Source organism: Hyperolius riggenbachi, chromosome 3, assembly GCF_040937935.1.
Source record: "Hyperolius riggenbachi isolate aHypRig1 chromosome 3, aHypRig1.pri, whole genome shotgun sequence".
Lineage (NCBI taxonomy): Eukaryota > Metazoa > Chordata > Amphibia > Anura > Hyperoliidae > Hyperolius > Hyperolius riggenbachi.
The window spans coordinates 429,794,842-429,815,977 of NC_090648.1; the positions used below are offsets into that span (position 1 = coordinate 429,794,842).

The 21,136-nt window shown below is 45.2% G+C and overlaps 1 protein-coding gene across 1 annotated transcript in view; it reads right to left on the reverse strand.

The window, feature by feature from the left end:
- Positions 1-13,039: 13,039 nt before the first annotated feature.
- Positions 13,040-21,136, reverse strand: part of LOC137561636 (poly(3-hydroxybutyrate) depolymerase-like) — a 47,199-nt gene continuing 39,102 nt past the window's right edge. The window contains exons 10-12 of the mRNA XM_068272945.1: positions 20,226-20,351; positions 15,918-15,943; positions 13,040-13,448 (exon numbers count right to left, since the gene is read on the reverse strand). Coding sequence (XP_068129046.1) covers positions 13,381-13,448; positions 15,918-15,943; positions 20,226-20,351 — 220 coding nt within the window. The 3' untranslated portion in view covers positions 13,040-13,380. The remainder of the gene's footprint in view (positions 13,449-15,917; positions 15,944-20,225; positions 20,352-21,136) is intronic.

A 21,136-nucleotide genomic window follows, 5' to 3' on the forward strand; every position in this document is an offset into this window, starting at 1 on the left:
CCATTAGCATGTCCCATATGCATGTCGCGTATCAGCATCGTGTATCACCCGATATCAAAGACCCCCAACTTTTCAGAAGATTTTCAAGGGTTAAAAAGTTGTCTTATACGCCAGAATATACAGTATTTCTTTTATTTATTGCATTTATAAAGCGCCAACATAGGTGGTACTGTAACAAGAAGCACTAAATTGGGGGCTCAGGACACAATAGAATGAATGACAGTGTAATGGGGGTAGTGAAATAAACAGCCACACATACTTTTAAAGACCATGCCTCCTGCAAAATAAATGCAGGGGTTCCTTGAGACCAAAAGTTATGTGCAGGGTTCCTCCATGGTAGAAAGGTTGAGAAAGGCTGCAGTAGAGTGTTGTACCGTGTTAGCAATCAGTAATAGCAAGAAGTTTCAGATGTAACAAATAAATGTTTATAAGATTGTAATGCTGTTGCCTATCTTTTAAAGCAGAGAGGAAGTTCTGAGTTCAGGTCCGCTTTAAAGGCCTATATACACTGGCTGCGCTGTGATTTTAGGATTGCATGCGCTGCGATGCAATTTTTCAATTGCAGGGATTCCACAAAAATAATGCAAATCGTGAGGCACTGTACCTACGGTGAGATGGGATTTTAGAAAATCGCATTCGAATGCCTTCAGAGCTTTTTGAGCGTTTGTAATTGGTAAACACAGGAAAAACGCAATGCATGTGATTTTCATTGTGTTTTTTAGGTAAGCAATCAGAAAAACAGGAAAAGATGGCCTCAGCAAAATCGTAATTGCATCACAAATGCACAAAAATCACAAGTAGAATTTTGATTAAAAAACGCAATTGCATTGCATTTGCGATTGCGTGTGGAGCTTTTCAGTGTGTACAGGCCCTTAGGGCCCTTTTCCACTAGAGGCGATTGCAATGCTGAATCGCAAAATCACAAATCGCTAGCGATTTTAAAATCGCTAGGGTTTGCTACACAACATAGGAATTGCGGTAGGTCATTTCCACAACCGCGATTCGTTTTTACTAAAGCGCGATCGCGCCACGGATTGATTTTTGCTATGATTTTGCTATGCTATGCAGTGCATAGCAAAATCGCAATCGCCGGGAAAAATTAGGACTTTGCTGAATCGCAAACACTAGCATTTAGCGCAAACGCTAGCGATTGCTAGTGGAAAAGGGCCCTTACAAACTATACTTGGGATTTTTTTTTCTAGCAGGAAATAGGGATGGTCAATGAAATACAAATAATTTCGAGTTGATGAAGCATTATGCAAATTTTGTATGCAACTTTATGCAGCTTGAACATTAAGTTTTTTTTCTACTAAAACTCCTTCCACTTTTTATCTCTTTTTCTGCATATGCATATTTTTGATTTCTGTCTTAATAACCTCCTTGGCGGTATGCCCGACACTGTGTCGGGCATACCGCTGTCTGTCCTCAGGAGTGCCCCTGAATAAATGTGCAGTAATTGCTGCAAAACCTTCTGCTAGCACTAGGCTAGCTAGTAAGAGTGTCCGGCACCCCTGGATTCCCTGCGATCCCCCCGTTCATACATTACCCAGCCTGGATCCAGCGATCGCGCAGCCTCCCTGCACAGCTCCGGTCTCTCTATGGGGAGGATCGGGTTTGCGCATGATGTCCTGTGTGATCCTCCCCATAGTGAAGACGGGAGCTGTCCGGGTTGGCTGCGCCGATCGCTGGATCCAGGCGGGGTAATGTATAAACTGGCTGGATCGGGTGATCCAGGGGTGCCCGACACTCTTACTAGCTAGCCCAGTGCTAGCAGAAGGTTTTGCAGCTATTACTGCACATTTATTCACCCTGGGGCACAAAGTTACGTAACCTCCTGAGCGGCGTAACGCTCAGGAGGTTAAAAAGAGTGGATGAATGTGAGCGTGTGAGTGTTCCAGAATATGGGACCTTACACACCGGAGAGCGTTTTGCGGATTGTTTATGTTTTTTAAAGAATGCCTCCGTTGATTTACATTAAAATTGCGGTAAAATCACTGTGATTTTGCCATGATCGTGATTTTTTTGAAAAATCGCAATCGCTGTGATTTTGCTGCAATTTTTGTACGATGTCAATGGAGGCTTTTTTTAAAAAAAAAACGAAACCTACCCGTAAAACACTCTCCTGTGTGTCAGGGCCCTGAATTTGTATAATCTAAGAAGTGGCAGTGGTGGAAAATGGTAAAGCTCATATGGCTGTTAACCTCCCTGGCGGTCTATTAAAAACCGCCAAGGGGCAGCGCAGACGGTTTTTGGTAAAAAAAAATTTAAAATCATGTAGCAAGCCGAGGGCTTGCTACATGATAGCCGCTGTGCAGCGGCATCCCCCTACCCTCTTCGATCCCCTCAGGCGATCGGCGATCAGGAACAAGATTTCCTGGAGGGCTTCCCCTGTCGCCATGGAGACGGAGCGGGATGACGTCACCGACGTCGTGATGTCATCGGGAGTCCCGATCCACCCCTCAGCGCTGCCTGGCGCTGACAGGCCAGGCTGCACAAGTGGTCTAAGGGGGGGGTGGCGATCAGTGTGCTCACGCAGCTAGCTGCGTGCAGCAACAAAAAATTGTGCAAATCGGCCCAGCAGGGCCTGAGAAAACCTCCTGCGCGGCTTACCCCAAACTACGTTCGGGGTTACCGCCAGGAAGGTTAATAGGGCCTTCTTTTTTACTGAAGGAGGGGAAGGGTTAATCCAAAGTTTTGCTGGGCAGGCCCAGTGACTGTGGGTGGGAACGCACTAGACGCTGCATGAAAGGTTGCATTTTGTTGCACGTGCGTTTTATGTGCATTTAAAGTGCGTTTGCATTTTTGGCGTTTCCCACATGCATTTTTCTTGCATTTTGCTTGGGTTTTAATGCATTTGCATTTCCCACATATAAATTGCAAAGGCTTTTTTGTGCGTTTTGTATTTGTTTTGTATGCATTTTTTATATGCATTTTATGCAAAACACTAGGAAGTCAACAGGAAGCGCAAATACATCATCAAACTTGTTTAAAAAAAATGCATACAAAAAGCAATAAAACGCTATATCTCTGCGTCACCATTGACATACATTAGGTGCATTTTAGATACGTTTTAGAAAAACATGCAGCAAGTTCAACGTTTTCTAAAATGCACATTGCAGAACGTGAACATATGCATTTTTTCATGTGTCCCATTGACTTGCATTATACGCGTTAATGCTAGAGTTTCAGCCTAGTGTGTTCCTTTCTACCCTCACATTGCGTTCCGTTCGCGTGTCCATCCGCGTTGGGCGGTTTGTGACGTGTATTTTTTTCTTGATTCCCGGTTTTTTGGTTGGCGATTCATTTTTGTGCTTAGCGGTTTTCTAAGCATTTTTTTTCCAAGCAGTTTTGTAGTTCCTGACGCAAGTCAGGAAGTGAACTCTTTGACCCTGAAAAAAATAAATACAATGTATTTATACTTAAAAACGCGAGCGCAATCGCCTTATTGCATGTTTTTGTATGCGTTTTCCGATTTTCCTACACCTTCCATTGTGGCGGAATCACCCAAAAATAGTACACGCACCGCTTTGCTAGCTGCACAGTGCACGACCCACGCTGATATGAACCTTCTCATAGACATTCATTGTCCACGTGGTTGGGGGGCGTTTTTGAAAACTGCACGCGGGCGAAAAAAAAGACAAAAACGCCTGCAGTGTGAACAAGCCCTAAGAGTTAGACGGCTGCTAGTTTTTGATTGTAGCACCCGCAGAGCTGTGTTGTTCTAGGTGCTGGAGGCAGGGCTGGAGACTTTTTGCTGCCTGAGTCAAACTTGTGAGGATGTGGCCCCCTGCCCCCCCCCCCCCCCCCCACGATTTGAAATGATCGTAGAGCACCCGACAATTTGCTCTGCTTCATATAATGTTCTCACATGACATGCTGCAGCTCAACACAATAGCACACTGGCTGGCTGTGAGTCTGTGGCTGGGAACACACTTAGAAGAAACGCTAGCATTGCGGAAAACGTGCATGCAATGTTAGTCAATGGGCTGCATCAAAAAACGCATATAAAAACGCATATGCGTTTTGTATGGGTTTTATAATATGCGTTTTTAAAAACGCTGGTTTTGTTGCATATTTAAAAAAAAATGCATCAAAAACACACATAATGTAATGCGTTTTGTATGCCTTTTTTTAATGCGTTTTTATTTACTTTTTTTTTAAATGAACAACGTTTTCTGCTGTATTTCCGCTTTCTGTTGTCTTCCTAGTGATTTGCATAAAACGTAATGGAAAAATGCATGGAAAACTCATATGCGTTTTGTAAATGCGAAATGCAAGCGTGTAAAACGCACACAAAACACAAGTAAACCGCATGTGCAGAAAAGACGCAAACACACCAAAAAGGCACTATAAATGCAAAAACGCAAATGACAGAAAACGCACTGACAAGTGTGCACCCAGCCTGTTAGTCTCGCTTTTCCTCCTACTCTGACTACATGCTGTTAGTGTAAACACAGTACAAACATGCTGCCCCTGTAATCTCTGCGCCTGATGTAAATGTTTCACCTTGCTTCATGAGAGAACCGGCCCTGGCTGAAGGGAGCCGTGGATGTTCCAGGGATCTGGCAAGGCCCTTGGCAAGAGGGAGAGCAGCCATGTGATCAGGGGCGCCGCTAGCTTACAGGCGAGGCACGGCCCTGCTTGGGGCCTCACACTGCTGCTGGCGGCAGGCGTGCATACGGGCACCAAGTGGAGTGGCAGGAGGTTATGTGCAGTGCCGGGGAGAGAGAAGTTTCCACTTACCTGCCTGGATCCTGCACTGCTTCTATCTACTTCCTGTCCTGGCATCTGTTGCTATGGTAACAGCGCCCCCTGTGATGATGTCATGTCATCACAGGCGGAGCTCTTACCGATGCGACGCGCGCTGGGAGAGGTATACCTGTGCTCCTGCCCGTCACTGCTGCCACCTATTAAATGCTGGAGGGGGAAAGTTGAGGTGAGAGCCCGAGGGGAGAGGGGAGTGGCCCCAAATTTTTGCAGGGGGCCCCGTGATTTCTAGTTACGCCCCTGATTGCTGGGCACCTCTTTGTGTAGATGATTGTTGCAGACATTTTCCCTTGTTTTCCTCTGTTTTCACCTTATCTATGTTAAATTTTTAAGCTCCTAAAGAGCAAAAAAAAAAAAAAAGAAAAAAGAAAAAAAAATATATATATATATAAATTAAAGTACACCAGAGCTGAACTAAATGAAAAAATAGATTCTTACCCGTGGCTTCCTCCAGCAGCATAAGCCCGTCTGAGTCCCTCGCCGTCCTCCCATGGTCTACCGTTCAGCCGTGATCAGCCCCGTTAACAGGCTCAGTCGCGTAAGTCCGGGTCTACTGCGCATGCGTGGGAGGTCAACGCATGTGCAGAAGACCCAGACTGAACCCAACTGAGCCTATTTCCTGGGCTGATCGCGGCTGAACGTCAGACCGCATGAGTATGGCGAGGGACTCAGACGGGCTTATGCTGCTGGAGGAAGCAGCGGGTAAGTATCGATTTTTGCATTTAATTCAGCTCTGGTGTACTTTAAGGTAATAAAAGTAAGAAATTAAGTTAATTAGGAACAACTTGCTGTGAGGGCTGGTGCACACCAAAACCCGCTAGCAGATCCGCAAAATGCTAGCAGATTTTTAAACGCTTTTTTTTATTTTTATGAAGCGTTTTGCTAGCGTTTTGCGGATTGCTGCTGCGGTTTTCAGTATAGTAGATTTCATATATTGTTACAGTAAAGCTGTTACTGAACAGCTTCTGTAACAAAAACGCCTGCAAAACCGCTCTGAAGTGCCGTTTTTCAGAGCGGTTTGCGTTTTTCCTATACTTAACATTGAGGCAGAAACGCATCCGAAATCCAAAAAATGCCTCACCCAGGCATTTTTCGTTTCTGCAAAACGCCTGCCGCTCTGGTGTGCACCACCCCATTGAGATACATTGACCAAGCAGATCCGCAGCCGCAAGCGGATCTGAAAACGCCCAAAAAGCCGCTCGGTGTGCACCAGCCCTCAGTGATTATTTTGCTTGTAAATGTGCTGAAAGTTTATTTTTATTAATCAGGAGAAAAATAAGTTATTTATAAGAAGTTTTGTCAATTGACCTCATTAGGCATTAGGATGCAGTTTTTGGAGGAAGCAAGATTTGAAACCATAAGGTGCCCATCAGGAGGCAGAAGCATTATCTATGAGCCTCTTCATCTGCTGAAATTTTGGTGTGTGGAAAGTTTTATTTCGGCTTTTGGGTCAGGCATGTTATGTGGAAAAACTGTAGAAGGAAGATTCTCTCTGGAGGTAGAATACAAGACTGTGTTTCAAGGTGCGTGTTTCAAAGCCTAAATAAAACTTTTTACACCAAATCCTTCAGCAAAAACCTGGCTCAGAGTGAGGCCCAGTGCACACCAAAAACCTCTAGCAGATGCACAAAACACTAGAGGTTTTTGAAGCAGATTTCAGAGCGATTCTAGGCATGTTTAGGCCCATTCACACTAGAGTGTTTTGCTGCGATTTTGGCAAAACGCTCAAACGCTAGCGCTTTTTCAAAGCGCTAGTGTAATTAAAGTCTATGGGCCTGTTCTTACTTGAGCGATTTGTGGGAATCGCAGAAAATCGCCCAAATACGGCAGTCGCAAACGCGTAGCCTGCACCATTTTCAGGCGATTTCCAGGCGATCGCGTTTCAGTGCTATAGAAGCGCTAAACGCGATCACTGCAATGTTCAGTGATTTTTCCGCGTGAAATTGCGGAAAAAATCACTCCTGCAAAACATTGAAAACGCAGAAGTGAACAAAGCCTAAGAGAAGTTTTCCAAACATGCCTAGCGTTTTTTGGAGCGTTTTTGTGTAGCAGATTTCAAATATTGTTACAGTAAAGCTGTTACTGAACAGCTTCTGTAACAAAAGCGCCTGGAAAACCGCTCTGATCTGTTTTTCAGAGCGGTTTTCCACTTTCCTATACTTTAACATTGAGGCAGACCCGCCCCAGAAATCTAAAAAATGCTGCAGCCCCCGAGTTTGCATTTGTGGAAAAAAACGAACCGCTCTGGTGTGCACCACCCCATTCACTTTCATTAGCTAAGCTGTTTTCTCCCTGCAAGCATTTTAGAAAACGCTCCAGAACCGCTCTGGTGTGTGCCAGCCCTTAGGCCCAGTGCACACCAAAAACCTCTAGCAGATCCGCAAAACGCTAGAGGTTTTTGAAGCAGATTTCAGAGCAATTCCTAGGCATTTTAGAGGGGTTTTCTAAACATGCCTAGTGTTTTTTGGAGCGTTTTTGTGTAGCAGATTATAAATATTGTTACAGTAAAGCTGTTACTGAACAGCCACTGTAACAAAAACGCCTGGAAAACCGCTCTGATCTGGCGTTTCTCAGAGTGTTTTTTCTATACTTAACATTGAAGGCAGAAACGCCTCAGAAATCCAAAAAATGCTGCAGCCCAAGAGTTTGCGTTTCTGCTAAAACCGAACCGCTCTGGTGTGCACCAGCTCATTGAAATACATTACCCAAGCGTTTCCTCAGCCGCAAGCATTCCTAAAAACGCAACTGAACCGCTCTGGTGTGCACTAGGCCATTATGTTTGTGCTTTGTAACTGCCCCCTCATGGGGTTGAATTCCACTTGCTTCAAAAAATGCATATAGATGTGTTTTCTCTGCTTCCTCCCTTTTATAACATTACCTACTGGCTGATTGTTATTTACCGACAGATCCAGACTAGCGTAAAAATACCAAACATCTCACTTGTGTTTTACTACATTCACTAATCTTTGTCAATTGCCATATATTGAGGTATTTACTGCACAAGTCGGTAATTTAAGGGCTGGTTCACTTGAAAGCTTTCCCGGCGTTTATCACAATGTTGTAGAGGCGACGTTTACCGGAATCTACTGTCATTCCATACAAGTGAATGGAAGCGTTCCGTATCTGCTTTTGCAGGCAGAGGTGCTCATCATGAGCTGGTGATCACGGGTAACCCAATGATCACGAGCTGATTTTAGCAATCACAAGCTTGAATCCGGCATCCGTGATCCATCATTTCAAAATGCACCCGTGATTGCGCTGCAAATCCTGCCCGTGATTCGGGATTCCAGCCGTAATCACGAGTCGGTTACAGTTAAAAACCCAGCTTACCTTAGCAGTTAATAGCAAAGCCCCTTACATGCCAGAAACACCAAAAACACCTTGTAGTTTTTGAGAAAATTTGATTTTAAAATTTTAAAGGAAAAAAGTATACATTTAAATGTGGTAAATGACAGTTAATGTAGCAAACCTAACCGTAGTGTAGATTTACATACAGTATATCAAAAGAAAGAGCAATGAATTTCATGACAGGGGTGGCGTGGGCGGACGGAGATCTTCAATCAACTTAAAGAATATCGCAAGATTAGAGGATATTGGGATGGGACCTTTCCGAGGATATTGGCGTGGGAACATTTTTTTAAAGGTACAGGTAAGTATTTTTGGTTAATTAAGATTAATAAAGGACTTTTACATTTTTATGTGTTTTTATTTCATTTAACCCTTTGTAGAAATGGGTAAGGGGATTGGACAAGTGCTCCAGGGGAAGGGGAAGGCTTGGCTGACCCTCTCTCCCAGAGCCCCCCATACCATGGACCATGCGGGCTGGTATAGCTCAGGGTGCAATGCCCTACTCAGCCAGGGCTCCACATTCTGGCTATCCCAGCCTGCATGGGAGACAAGAGGTTAAAGAGACTCGGTAGGGGGGTAACTCCACGTCATTTTTCTTTTTAAATTTCCCACACTCTGAACATAAAAACAAAAGAAGTTTGAAAATAGGAAAAGATGCCAGGGATCGATATACAGCCATATTGCCGCTGTATATGATCCCTGGCTAAAGCGCTGCAACTCCGGGGGGTGTCCATACGCACGCACCCCCTAGAACCCTCGTCATGAAATACATTGCACTTTCTTTTGATATATGTAAATTTAAAGTACCGTTAGGTTTGCTAGATTAACTGTCATTTACCGCATTTAAATGTATACCTTTTTCCTTTGAAACTTTAAAATCGATTTTCTCAAAAACTATAAGGTCTTTTTAAAAAAAAAATGTCCTCTTGTTCCCACTGTTCTTCTTAACATATCTGGCAAATTTGGTGTTTCTAGCATGTAAGGGGACTTTGCTATCAACCTCTAAAGTTGACGGGATTTTGACTCATGATCACAGGTTCAACGCTGAATTCTGACAAACTGCATTGGAATTGGAATTCCTTTCCTATCTGTGATCACGATCATGACCAAATCGGAAGGGGGCGGAGTCATGATCGTGATCACTCGAATCCGTGATTGGGGGTATCCGAGCAACCCTATTTGCAGGCTTTTGTGAAAGTCTGGCGTTAGATTCCGATGTTGCATCTTGTCTCGAAAGCAACATGTTGCTTTCAGAAGCGGTAAACGCCGGGAAATCAGTACAAGGACTGGAATCGCTAGCTTTAAAGACTTCGCAAAAGCCTTCAAAAGCTAGCGTAATTACATTTGAGCAAAAGCTCACCAGACGTCTGTCTGAACCAGCCCTTCATTTTCCATGTGGTAACAGCCCTAGTGAATGGACATTTCAGAATATGTTTGGTAAAATTAGGTGTTTTCTGCCGAATACTTAGTGATGCCATTGGCTTCCACCTTAATTCCTTAAAGCACAGTTCCCCAACCCTGTCCTCAAGGCCCACCAGCAGTACATGTTTTGCAGAAAACCACAAACATGCACAGGTGAGGTAATTAGTGTCTCAGCAGAGCTATTTAACTACCTCTGTGGATTTCCACAAAACATGCACTGTTGGTGGGCCTTGAGGACAGGGTTGGGGAACACTGCCTTAAAGGGAACCTAAACTGAGAAGGATATGGATTTGTCCGTTTAAAACAATACCAGTTGCCTGACTCTTCTACTGATCCTGTGTCTCTAATACTTTCAGCCACAGCCCCTGAACAAGCATGCTCTGAGTCCAAAAGTCACATGCTAATGTTTTTTTGGGGGTTTCACCGTAGCTATAACTTAATGTCAGATGCTTCGCTGTCATTCTGACCTTTTGGCTTTATTAGGCCTGAACTGCCCATCTGTTGGGCAGTTCAGCCTTCCATTTGCCAGCCACCTAGCACTTTCAAGGCTGCACTTTAATGCAGCCAAATGTCCACATTTGTAACCAACAGGTTACTGGGGATAGTGGCTGGACATAGAAGAGGATAATATTGGGGTTTTCAAAAAAAGGGGGCTTTGAAAAGATAGTACACACAACTGGATTATCTACACAACCGACACATAGCAATGAGGTACTGGAATGCTAGGGCACCCTACAGAGCACACTTGATAGCTTGGAGTCACAATGGGACTCTGGTAACCTGAAACCTTATATCCATAGCATAATACGGGGTCAGTGGTGAGCTGGAGCACACTACGGGATCAGTGGGGAGATGGATCATGCTATGGGGTCAGTGGGGAGATGGAGCACACTACGGGATCAGTGGGGAGATGGAGCACGCTATGGGATCAGTGGGGAGATGGAGCACGCTATGGGATCAGTGGGGAGATGGAACACGCTATGGGATCAGTGGGGAGATGAAGTATACTACGGGATCAGTGGGTAGATGGAGCATGCTATGGGATCAGTCGGGAGATGGAGTACACTACGGGATCAGTGGGGAGATGGAGCACGCTATGGGATCAGTGGGGAGATGGAGCACGCTATGGGATCAGTGGGGAGATGGAGCACGCTATGGGATCAGTGGGGAGATGGAGTACACTACGGGATCAGTGGGGAGATGGAGCACGCTATGGGATCAGTGGGGAGATGGAGTACACTACGGGATCAGTGGGGAGATGGAGCACGCTATGGGATCAGTGGGGAGCTGGAGCACACTATGGGATCAGCTGGGAGATGGAGCACGCTATGGGATCAGTGAGGAGATGGAGCACGCTATGGGATCAGTGGGGAGATGAAGTACACTACGGGATCAGTGGGTAGATGGAGCATGCTATGGGATCAGTCGGGAGATGGAGTACACTACGGGATCAGTGGGGAGATGGAGCACGCTATGGGATCAGTGGGGAGATGGAGCACGCTATGGGATCAGTGGGGAGATGGAGCACGCTATGGGATCAGTGGGGAGATGGAGCACGCTATGGGATCAGTGGGGAGATGGAGCACACTACGGGATCAGTGGGGAGCTGGAGTACACTATGGGGTCAGTGGGGAGCTGGAGTACACTGTGGGGTCAGTGGTGAGCTGGAGCACACTACAGGCTCAGTGGGGAGCTGGAGCACACTACAGGCTCAGTGGGGAGCTGGAGCATAATGCGAGGTCAGTGGGGAGATAGAACACACTATGGGATCAGTGGGAAGATGGAGCACACTGCGAGGTCAGTGGGGAGATAGAGCACACTATGGGATCAGTGGGGAGATGGAGTACACTATGGGGTCAGTGGGGAGATGGAGTACACTATGAGGTCAGTGGGGAGATGGAGTACACTATGGGGTCAGTGGGGAGATGGAGTACACTATGGGATCAGTGGGGAGATGGAGCACACTATGGGATCAGTTGGGAGATGGAGTACACTACGGGATCAGTGGGGAGATGGAGCACACTGCGAGGTCAGTGGGGAGATGGAGCACACTATGGGGTCAGTGGGGAGATGGAGTACACTATGGGGTCAGTGGGGAGATGGAGTACACTATGGGATCAGTGGGGAGATGGAGTACACTATGGGGTCAGTGGGGAGATGGAGCACACTATGGGATCAGTGGGGAGATGGAGCACACTATGGGATCAGTGGGGAGATGGAGTACACTACGGGATCAGTGGGGAGATGGAGCACACTGCGAGGTCAGTGGGGAGATGGAGCACACTATGGGGTCAGTGGGGAGATGGAGTACACTATGGGGTCAGTGGGGAGATGAAGTACACTATGGGGTCAGTGGGAAGCTGGAGCACACTATGGGATCAGTGGGGAGATGGAGTACACTGTGGGGTCAGTGGGGAGCTGGAGTACACTATGGGGTCAATGGGGAGATGGAGCACACTATGGGATCAGTGGGGAGATGGAGTACGCTATGGGATCAGTGGGGAGATGGAGCACGCTATGGGATCAGTGGGGAGATGGAGCACACTATGGGATCAGTGGGGAGATGGAGCACACTACGGAATCAGTGGGGAGATGGAGCACACTACAGGCTCGGTGGGGAGCTGGAGCACACTACGGAATCAGTTGGGAGATGGAGCACACTACAGGCTCAGTGGGGAGCTGGAGCACACTGCGAGGTCAGTGGGGAGATAGAGCACACTACGGGGTCAGTGGGGAACTGGAGCACACTACAGGGTCAGTGGGGAGCTGGAGCACACTACAGGGTCGATGGGGAGCCAAAGCACACTATGGGGGCAGTGGGAAGCTGGAGTACACTGCAGGGTCAGTATAAAGCTGGAACACAGTATATTGACACTACAAAGCAAATGCACACCACTGGGTTCTACAAAATTAAACACACTCTGCTAGAGGCTTCAGAAAACTGTCCCACATAAAAATATTTTCCTAATTTGTGACTCCTCACACATCTTTATCACATGCAAGAACTAAGTTGAACCAACAATTCAGAAATGAAACTATGGCAGCCTCCTGTCCTGGGGGTGGTATCCTGCCTCCAATCTGGCAATACAAAGCTGCATTCTGAAAGGGAACCTGTACTGAGTAAAATTATTTAAAATAAACACATGAGGTAACTTCAAATGGACATTACATAGTTACCTTGCCATCAGTTCCTCTCAGAAGCTTACCATTTTCTTCTGACAATGATCCCTTCCAGTTCTGACAACATTTTGTCAGAACTGATATATATCAGTTGTTGTCAGCTATAGCTGAGAGGAAAACTGATGTGTCCATGTTTCCCTATGGCTCAAGTGGGCGATGTTACAGTTTAACTGTGTGCTGACCAGAAAGCTGTTATGGAGTAATGGCCATTTTCAAAATGGAGGACAGAGAATTTAATTGATCACAGTGGACGAACAGGACGCAAGAGAGGAGAAAGAGATTGATAAGTAGAGTACACGGGAGGTAAGTATGACTTGTGCATGTTTATTTTGACTTTTAATTTTCAGTTCAGGTTTTCTTGAAAGAAAATTCAGCAAGATTGGAATCCTTTATTTAGGAAGTGAAACTATCTGAAAGTTCAGGATTGAGACACAGATTTCTTCATTGAGATAGAGAGCTTTCTGGATTTCATTATAAATTCCACTTTCAGAGGCAAATTTTCCACAGTTCCTCAATCTGCTTTGGACATCGGATCAAAATGGCCGCCTCTCGAGTGGTGCATAGCTCTGAAGTGACAAGAGCTTCTATACCTTTTGATGTTTGCTTCAGTATTTACAAAAATAGCCATGTAACAGTCCATCGCCACTGCCTCTGGTCTTGGTCTTAATATTGTCCCTGAGTCCTCAACATCATTCTCTCCACTCCAGTCATCTGGTAGCCATTCTTGTTAGCTGAAGAATATAAACAGAGATGTGGTTACTGTCTGAATGAGAGATGTTAAAATGTTCATATAATTTAGGTTAAGTGGGCACATGTAGACTTCTGTTTGCTTGAACCTTACTTTGTGGCCCCCCCCAAAAAAAAATAATATTGGGCACCTTCGTATGATAACTCCCCCATCACACACACACACACACACACACGCGCGCGTGCGCGCGCGCACACACACACACACACACACACACACACACACACACACACACCACTTTTAGGTAGCCAGAGGTGCCCCCAATTATTAGGTAGCCCCCAGTATTGGGCAGCTCACAGTAACCCCTGTAGCCAGAGGTTCCCCCAGTATTGTTAGCCAGAGGAGCCCCGTTATTAGGTACCCCCCCATTAGGTAGTCACCAGAGGGACCTCCACTATTAGTCAGTCCCCTGTATAGGGTGGCAGAAGTAGCACACCCACCAACGTATAGGTAACCTCCCAGTATAGGTATAGTATAGGAGTGGCCTTCCGTATTAGCTATTAGCTAGCATTGTCCAGTACAGGTAGCCAGAAGTATTTCCACTGTATAAGTATTCCCCAGTTTAGCTAGCCATGTGTGACCTCTAGTATAGGTAGCCATATGGGGCAACATTATAGGTATGCAGAAGTTACTCCCCCCTCCCATGTATAGGTAGCCCTCTCAGTATAGGTAGCCATATGGACCCCACAATATAGCTAGCCAGAAGTGCCCCTCATATAGGTAACCACATGGTTGACTATACATAGTGCCCCCCCCCCTAATATAGGTAGTCCTTGATTATAGGTAGCCGGTAGTGATAAGTAAAAACTCCCATATTCTTTTCACTTTAAATTTATGTGAAAATGTGCGAAAATAATGTAAAATTCTACTTTCTTGCAAATTAAAAATTGCATTTTCGATGTGAAAATCACTTTGGCAAAAATATGCTGGCAACACTGGTAGCCAGATGTGAACCCCAGCAAAGGTAGGCAGAGGACCCCCCCACCCCCCAGAATACCTATACGGAACCTACGTAGCTTCAGAAGTGCCCCCCCAAAAATATAGGTAGCTCCCTCAGAATAGGTAGTATGGGCCTCATAGTATAGGTAGTCATAGAGGCCACCAGTATAGTGATGTAGGTAGACAGTATGCCCCCCCCCCCCCAAAGTATAGGTAGTACTCGAGTATAGGAAGCCTAATGTGAACCCCTCCATGCAGAGTAAGCGTGCCGTGTGTAGCAGAAAACTCACTTGTATCTATCTTCTCCATGCACCCTCTGTGTTCATGTAATCCAATGGCAGGTCACATGACAAGAGGGGGTGCTGCAGTCGTAGAAATGGAGACATATAGAGAATATAGGTAACCGGTTAATCCCGCAGATGTAAGTTCTCTGCTATGCTCCACACACCTACTTTGCACCTCAGGGGGCCCGCAATGGATATCCATGAGGCCCACAGTCCTTTGGGCCCCATAGCAGTTGCTATGGCTGCTATTGCAATACCTATGCCCCTGGTCCCTGTCTCTCTCTGATGGGTTGCACTCTGCTCTTCATCTTCCTGCCACTTTCCTTGAGGCAGTAAATGCAGCTCAGGTGCATCCAGTGCCAGTGACTGCTGCCACAATGTTGGCCAAGATATTTATGAACAATTGGTTAGGCTGTCAAAAGGCAAGTGTGTGTGTGTGTGTTTGTGTGTGGGGGTTCCTTCTATTTCCAGGCAAGAACTTCTCATTCTTTGTGTAGGACAATTTGAGGTCTGCATTGTGTGGCAGTTGCAGGGAGTCTGGGAATGATCAGTGGGGTTTATATATACCACAGATTTTTCTCCTCTGCACTAGCGGTTTAAAAATCTGCTCCGGGATTTAGTGTTCTCCCAGCGATAGGTGCTCAGATGAGAAAGAAAATCCACCCAGTATTTGCTATTCTCTCAGAGAGTTACTCAGGAGTGCAAAAAAGACTGATGAACTCAGTCCTTCTCTGGGTAGCACAAGGTGTGTGTTGGACTAACAAACACATAAGGTATCTGAAATCTAATTAAACAGTGTTCTCTAACTCTGTCCTCAAGGCCCACCAACAATGCATATTTTGTGGAAATCCACAGATGTAGGCACTAATTACCTCACCTGTGCAGGTTGGTTGAGGAACTCTGCTGTAAAAGACTGGCTTTTTCAGTTGTTGATTTGGATTTAGGAAAAACAGCAGGCTTGTTCCCTACAAAGAGGATTCTCATTTTTAAGATGCAGCCCATCTGCTGGCAAGGGTTTTGTGTACGTTGTAATACTTGTTTGTTACCCATTTTTCTGTAAACATTGTAAATAGTCCATAAAGCACTGATATTGTTGAATCACAAAGACTGTCTCCAAATATGTTTTGTACTGGGCCTGCCCCAGAAGGCAAAAAGCATCCCCACAGTCACCATAGCTGGTAGACAACTGTGTCCATGCATTGGAAAGGGCATAGAGTGAGATATCTTACCGTAGTAAATGCTGCTGTATCCCCACCTGTCAATGATATAGAAGAATACTTATTATCGTTCTCTGTAATTCCCACAACTATGAAATATCTGCACCATTTACAACTGTAGATCATTAAAAATTAAACTCCACACTGAGAATAAGGGCCCATTCACACTTGTGCGTTTTTAGAGCGATTTAAGCATTGCTGAAAATTGCTAGCGATTTGAAAAATTTGTGTACAATGAAAGTGTATTGAAGTGTTCTCATCTAAGCAATTTGCGATTTGCTGAAACGCAAACTCGTTGCCTGCAGCATTTTCTGAGCGATTCTGCAGGCTTATATTGAACTAGAAATTGCAAAATGCTAATCGCTGGAAAAACACTTTCTATACAGTGAAAAATCACTGGGAAATCGCTAGGGAAGCGGTAGCGTTTTGCGATTTTAGATGTGAACTATGGCAGTCTTTTCAGGTCCATTATATCCATGGCAAAGAACAATGGCAAGCAGAGCCAGGACAAGGTCCTCCAGCACCCAAGGCTGATACATCAAAGTGCGCCCCTCCATCCCTTCCACCCCAGCCGTCACACACTGATTAATAAGATCTGCCCCAGGGCCCCCAACATCTTCATCTCTACTTATCTGGCTTGCAGTCACTGCCATGTATCCCCTTTTCTTATTTCTCTCTGCTTCAACCACAATAGGGGAATGATACTGAGTGAGTTGTGCGCCCCCTCCTACACTGCACCCTGAGGCTGGAGCCTCTCTTGCCTCTGCCTCGGCCTGGCCCTGATGGCAAGTATAACTATTTCAGTCTGTTTACCTTCCTTGTGCATGAAACATACAACCATCCCACCGTGTTCCAGTGTTTGCCAAGGCTGGCCGTGAGGAGTGTCAAAAACTGCTGCCAATCAACAGATTAGTCCAGAAGTTGAAAGTTAGTAATAGGAGTCCCTGCTCTGTGCAGTCTATATTGTAAGGTGCCCATTAACAGTACAATCTTCAGAATGATCGACTGTACAATCGATTGGATCAGTAACTGCTTGGATTGCTTATCATTTTCCCCTCAGTTGGTGGGCCCAAATAGTCATTTTCAATCGATTGCAAGGATCGGATGGTTGATTGGGAAATTGGATAGTTATTGAGCACCTTTAGATAGAGCATGCATTCCAGGTTTACAAAGTTAGCTTTGGAAGTGAATCACTTAGGCCGGGTCCACACTATAAGCGCTTTTCTGAGTGCTTTGTCATTGATTTGCGCTTTTTAAAAATTTCTCTCATTCACTTTCATTAAAATCGTGGTAAAAATTGCAGATGCAAGTGGTAAAATAAATCATTTTTAAAGCAAACCTCAAATTAAAATAAGCTCATCTCATCTAATTGTATCTATGGTATTTGTAGTCCTACTTCTAAGTTGGATTTTCTTGGAATCCAAAAGTCTAATTTTGTGTTTAAAAGCTTAAAACATAAGGTTAAAGTTTTTATTGTCTGAACTGATTGATGACAGTTTTAAATGTTTTGCAAACCCCATTTTGAACCTTGGACCTTTTTTTAATCTATTTCCCTTTTTATTTGCCATGCAAGAGTTTTGTAGCTTCTAATTTGTTATCAGTGAAAGGCGAGCTACAGTCTGTCTGAACTCTAAAAAACTGTAACTCAGAGCCCTTGAATTTTAACCCTTGCAGTGAGAAAAATAAAAAAAAGGAACACAGCCGAGTTCTATGTAGGCTTGGCACTGTATATACTCATGCTTATCATGTCACGTGTCATTTTACAGTTTAAAACAGTTTAATGACTGTAAATTATTGTAAAGTGAACACAGCTCCACTCCACCGCTTCCACTGCAGTGCTCGACCCAGGTTGGCAAGACCAAAGGATACAATACAGAAGGGATGGTCCGCACTTGTCAGATTGAAGTCACCTTTATTAAGGACATATCCAGATTAAAATTCGACAGGCATCATAGCTGACATGTTTCGGACTCAAGCGTCCTTAATCATAGCTCACACACAAATGGCAGTTTGGACACATAAATAGTGGTGTGAATGCGTAGTACCCGCCCCAGAACCTTCCCAATTGGGGAGTGGTTGCTTGTCAAGGGGAATGTGTCTGCAAGATGTCATAAACCGCCCACACATACAGATCAATACATCAAAAACATTAAAATGTATATATAGAGAAACTTATGTATATACAAACTAAAAACTAGAAACCAGGAGCAGGTAGCCTAGAAAGCTCCCAAAGATCCTTTTTGTGGGATAGAGAAAGTAACACCGTCTAAGAGGGGAGGAGATCTGTATAAAAGACTTTTGAGAAAAGAGGCAGAGTGGATCTTTAAGCTCAATACTAGGGTCCCGCATGGCTTAAATGCCAGATGGGATTTGGCCACCATTACTTAAACAGAATTCTGCTCTTTGACCCCCAGACTCATGATGATCAAGCTACTGGTCTTGCTCCCCCTTACTGTCCTTCTTCCAGCTGTCCTGGCGGTCATCGGTTGCTTTTTTCTTTTTGGGAGCTTTCTAGGCTACCTGCTCCTGGTTTCTAGTTTTTAGTTTGTATATACATAAGTTTCTCTATATATACATTTTAATGTTTTTGATGTATTGATCTGTATGTGTGGGCGGTTTATGACATCTTGCAGACACATTCCCCTTGACAAGCAACCACTCCCCAATTGGGAAGGTTCTGGGGCGGGTACTACGCATTCACACCACTATTTATGTGTCCAAACTGCCATTTGTGTGTGAGCTATGATTAAGGACGCTTGAGTCCGAAACATGTCAGCTATGATGCCTGTCGAATTTTAATCTGGATATGTCCTTAATAAAGGTGACTTCAATCTGACAAGTGCGGACCATCCCTTCTGTATTGTAAATTGTTGTGTAGCACTGATTTAACTGATTTATTAATTTCATCTAATGAAAATTGCAGTGTGTAATGGCTGTACAATTGCTGCAAAAGTGCAATGCAAAATCACGATTGTAATTGCCGGGAGCTTCAACAGTTATACAGCCATTTTTGCTGTACCAGTGTACCAGAGATGAGTACATGTACAAGTTTTATACATACCTGGGGCTTCCTCCACCCCTATCCGCACGGATCACTCTCACGCTGCCGTCCTCAGTCTTCTCCCCATTTGGGAACTCCTCCCGTAAGTTTGGCCAATCACGGCCAGACGAAGCATGCACAGGGCGCTACTCCGTCTCTCTCGGCGGCTGGGAGCTACTGCACAGGCGCAGAAGGCTCCAGCCCCAGCCATGGAATCAATATGTAGGAGCGCCCTGCGCATGCGTCAACAGGCCGTGACTGGCTGAACTTACGGGACCTGTTACCGAAGGGGGAGAAGACTGATGACAGCGGTGTGGGTGCGATCCATGCGGATGGGGCTGGAGGAAGCCCCAGGTATATATAAAACTTGTACATGTACTCATCTCTGGTTTCCTTTAAAAAGGATTGTTTTTGGCCTTTGGCATACAGCTATTACTCAGCCAACAGTTTTCATTTACCGGTGTGACGCTGGACTACAGCGGCTGCTCAGCTGAGATGAGCAGATGTGCGCTTAGCTTTAGTACTGCTGTGTTGGGTGCAGGGGCGTAACTATAGGGGATCAGCCCCTGCAACTGCAAGGGGGCACAGAGCTGTTAGGGGGTCCCAACTACTAACCTTCTCTTCCTTCAATAAAGGGCTCTATTTTTTGCATCAAGTTTTTTTTTTTGTGTGGCTACACCCTTCATGGGTGTTAAAGATGATGATGACCACACTTGTTTTATGACCCTTGTGAGATGGGCCCCCAGGCTGTGAGTGTCACCAAGAGGTGGCAATAGAAAGGATGTGAACATTGGAAGCCCCATCAAAGTGTTGCTGGGGGACCCCATGATTTGTAGTTACACCCCTTGTAGGGTGTTACAGTAGACAGAGATGTAGTCAGTGGCGTAACAATAGGGGATGCAGAGGTTGCATCTACACTGGGGCCCTTGGGTTAGAGGGGCCCACAAGGGGTCCTCCTTCATCCATCTTATTAGCTTGTTATTGGTGCTACACACCAATACACCTCTATATGTGCATTGAATCGCGGTAATCCTATTTTTTTACTCTGATTACACCTCGCTGACACTACAGCTGTCCTTGAGAGGTTTTGGGGCTCCATATCAATAGAGTGCTTGGGGCCCCATGTAAAACTCGCATCGGGGCTCCAAGCTCCTTAGTTACACCACTGGGTGTGGTAATACTGTCTCTATACGCAGGTGGGCCACATGTAGTTTTTGTGTTGGCCTGGAGTCCATCTTGTAAGAGACATGTGAGTTAGAATGTAACAGGGGTGAAATTACCAGTCCCAGCATCCATTGGGGTTTGACATGTTGGACTTGGCCTGAGGATAGAGAATAATCAAATTGTTCAGATCGGCAACCTGGTTGTATCCAGTGTTTCTGGCATATTTGTCTCCCAGCTTCTCCCTGCAATACAAAAAAATGCATCGATGTATAAAATGTAATGAGTCAAAATTCAGAGCAAATCAATGCGAGGCAAATTAGTAACCTCCTTCTTGCATACAAGCTCTAAAACTGCTGTTTCTTCAGACTGTTAACAAACCAACCTTGGCATTTCTACATAACATTCTCCTACTGCCAGGGCCGTTTCTGGGCATAGGCGACCCAGGTGGAGAGGGTAATTTCACCGCTCAGTGGCGAGCCAGCCAATCAATCTAAACAATGAGAGCGTTTTTTAAAGGGCCTGGGTGGCGTACGTATGCCTCTGCCGCCGGTGAGCTGGGTGCTAAGCGCAAAAGCTGGGCACTGTCATAGCACTAGTGCTATGCTGCGCTCCCCATGCAAGAGTAATTTGGGGATCCAGCAATCGCCAGACTCCGAATTACATCTTCTTCCGAGTGGCAGCAGTGTGAGCCGTCATTTGGCTCACCCTGCGCCCAGCTCACCGGCAGCAGCAGAGGTATGCATGAGCCACCCAGGCTCATGCTTTTATTATTGTTGTTCAGATTCCCTGTAAAGTGCTGTTGGAAAACAGTTGACACTGTTTAAATGAATGTTTATTCTCATATTTTTTTCTCTGCTTCGCTATACTTGTCTAACCAAGATAACATGCTTGTTTTGTTTAGTGTTGCAGTATGGAGGAAGTGTGCATATATTTTACCGTAAACTGCTGCACTATATAAGTAAGTTACATTTAAAAATAAGTATAATTATCCTGACAATGAGAAAAAAAATTACTAGCAGTAGCAGGT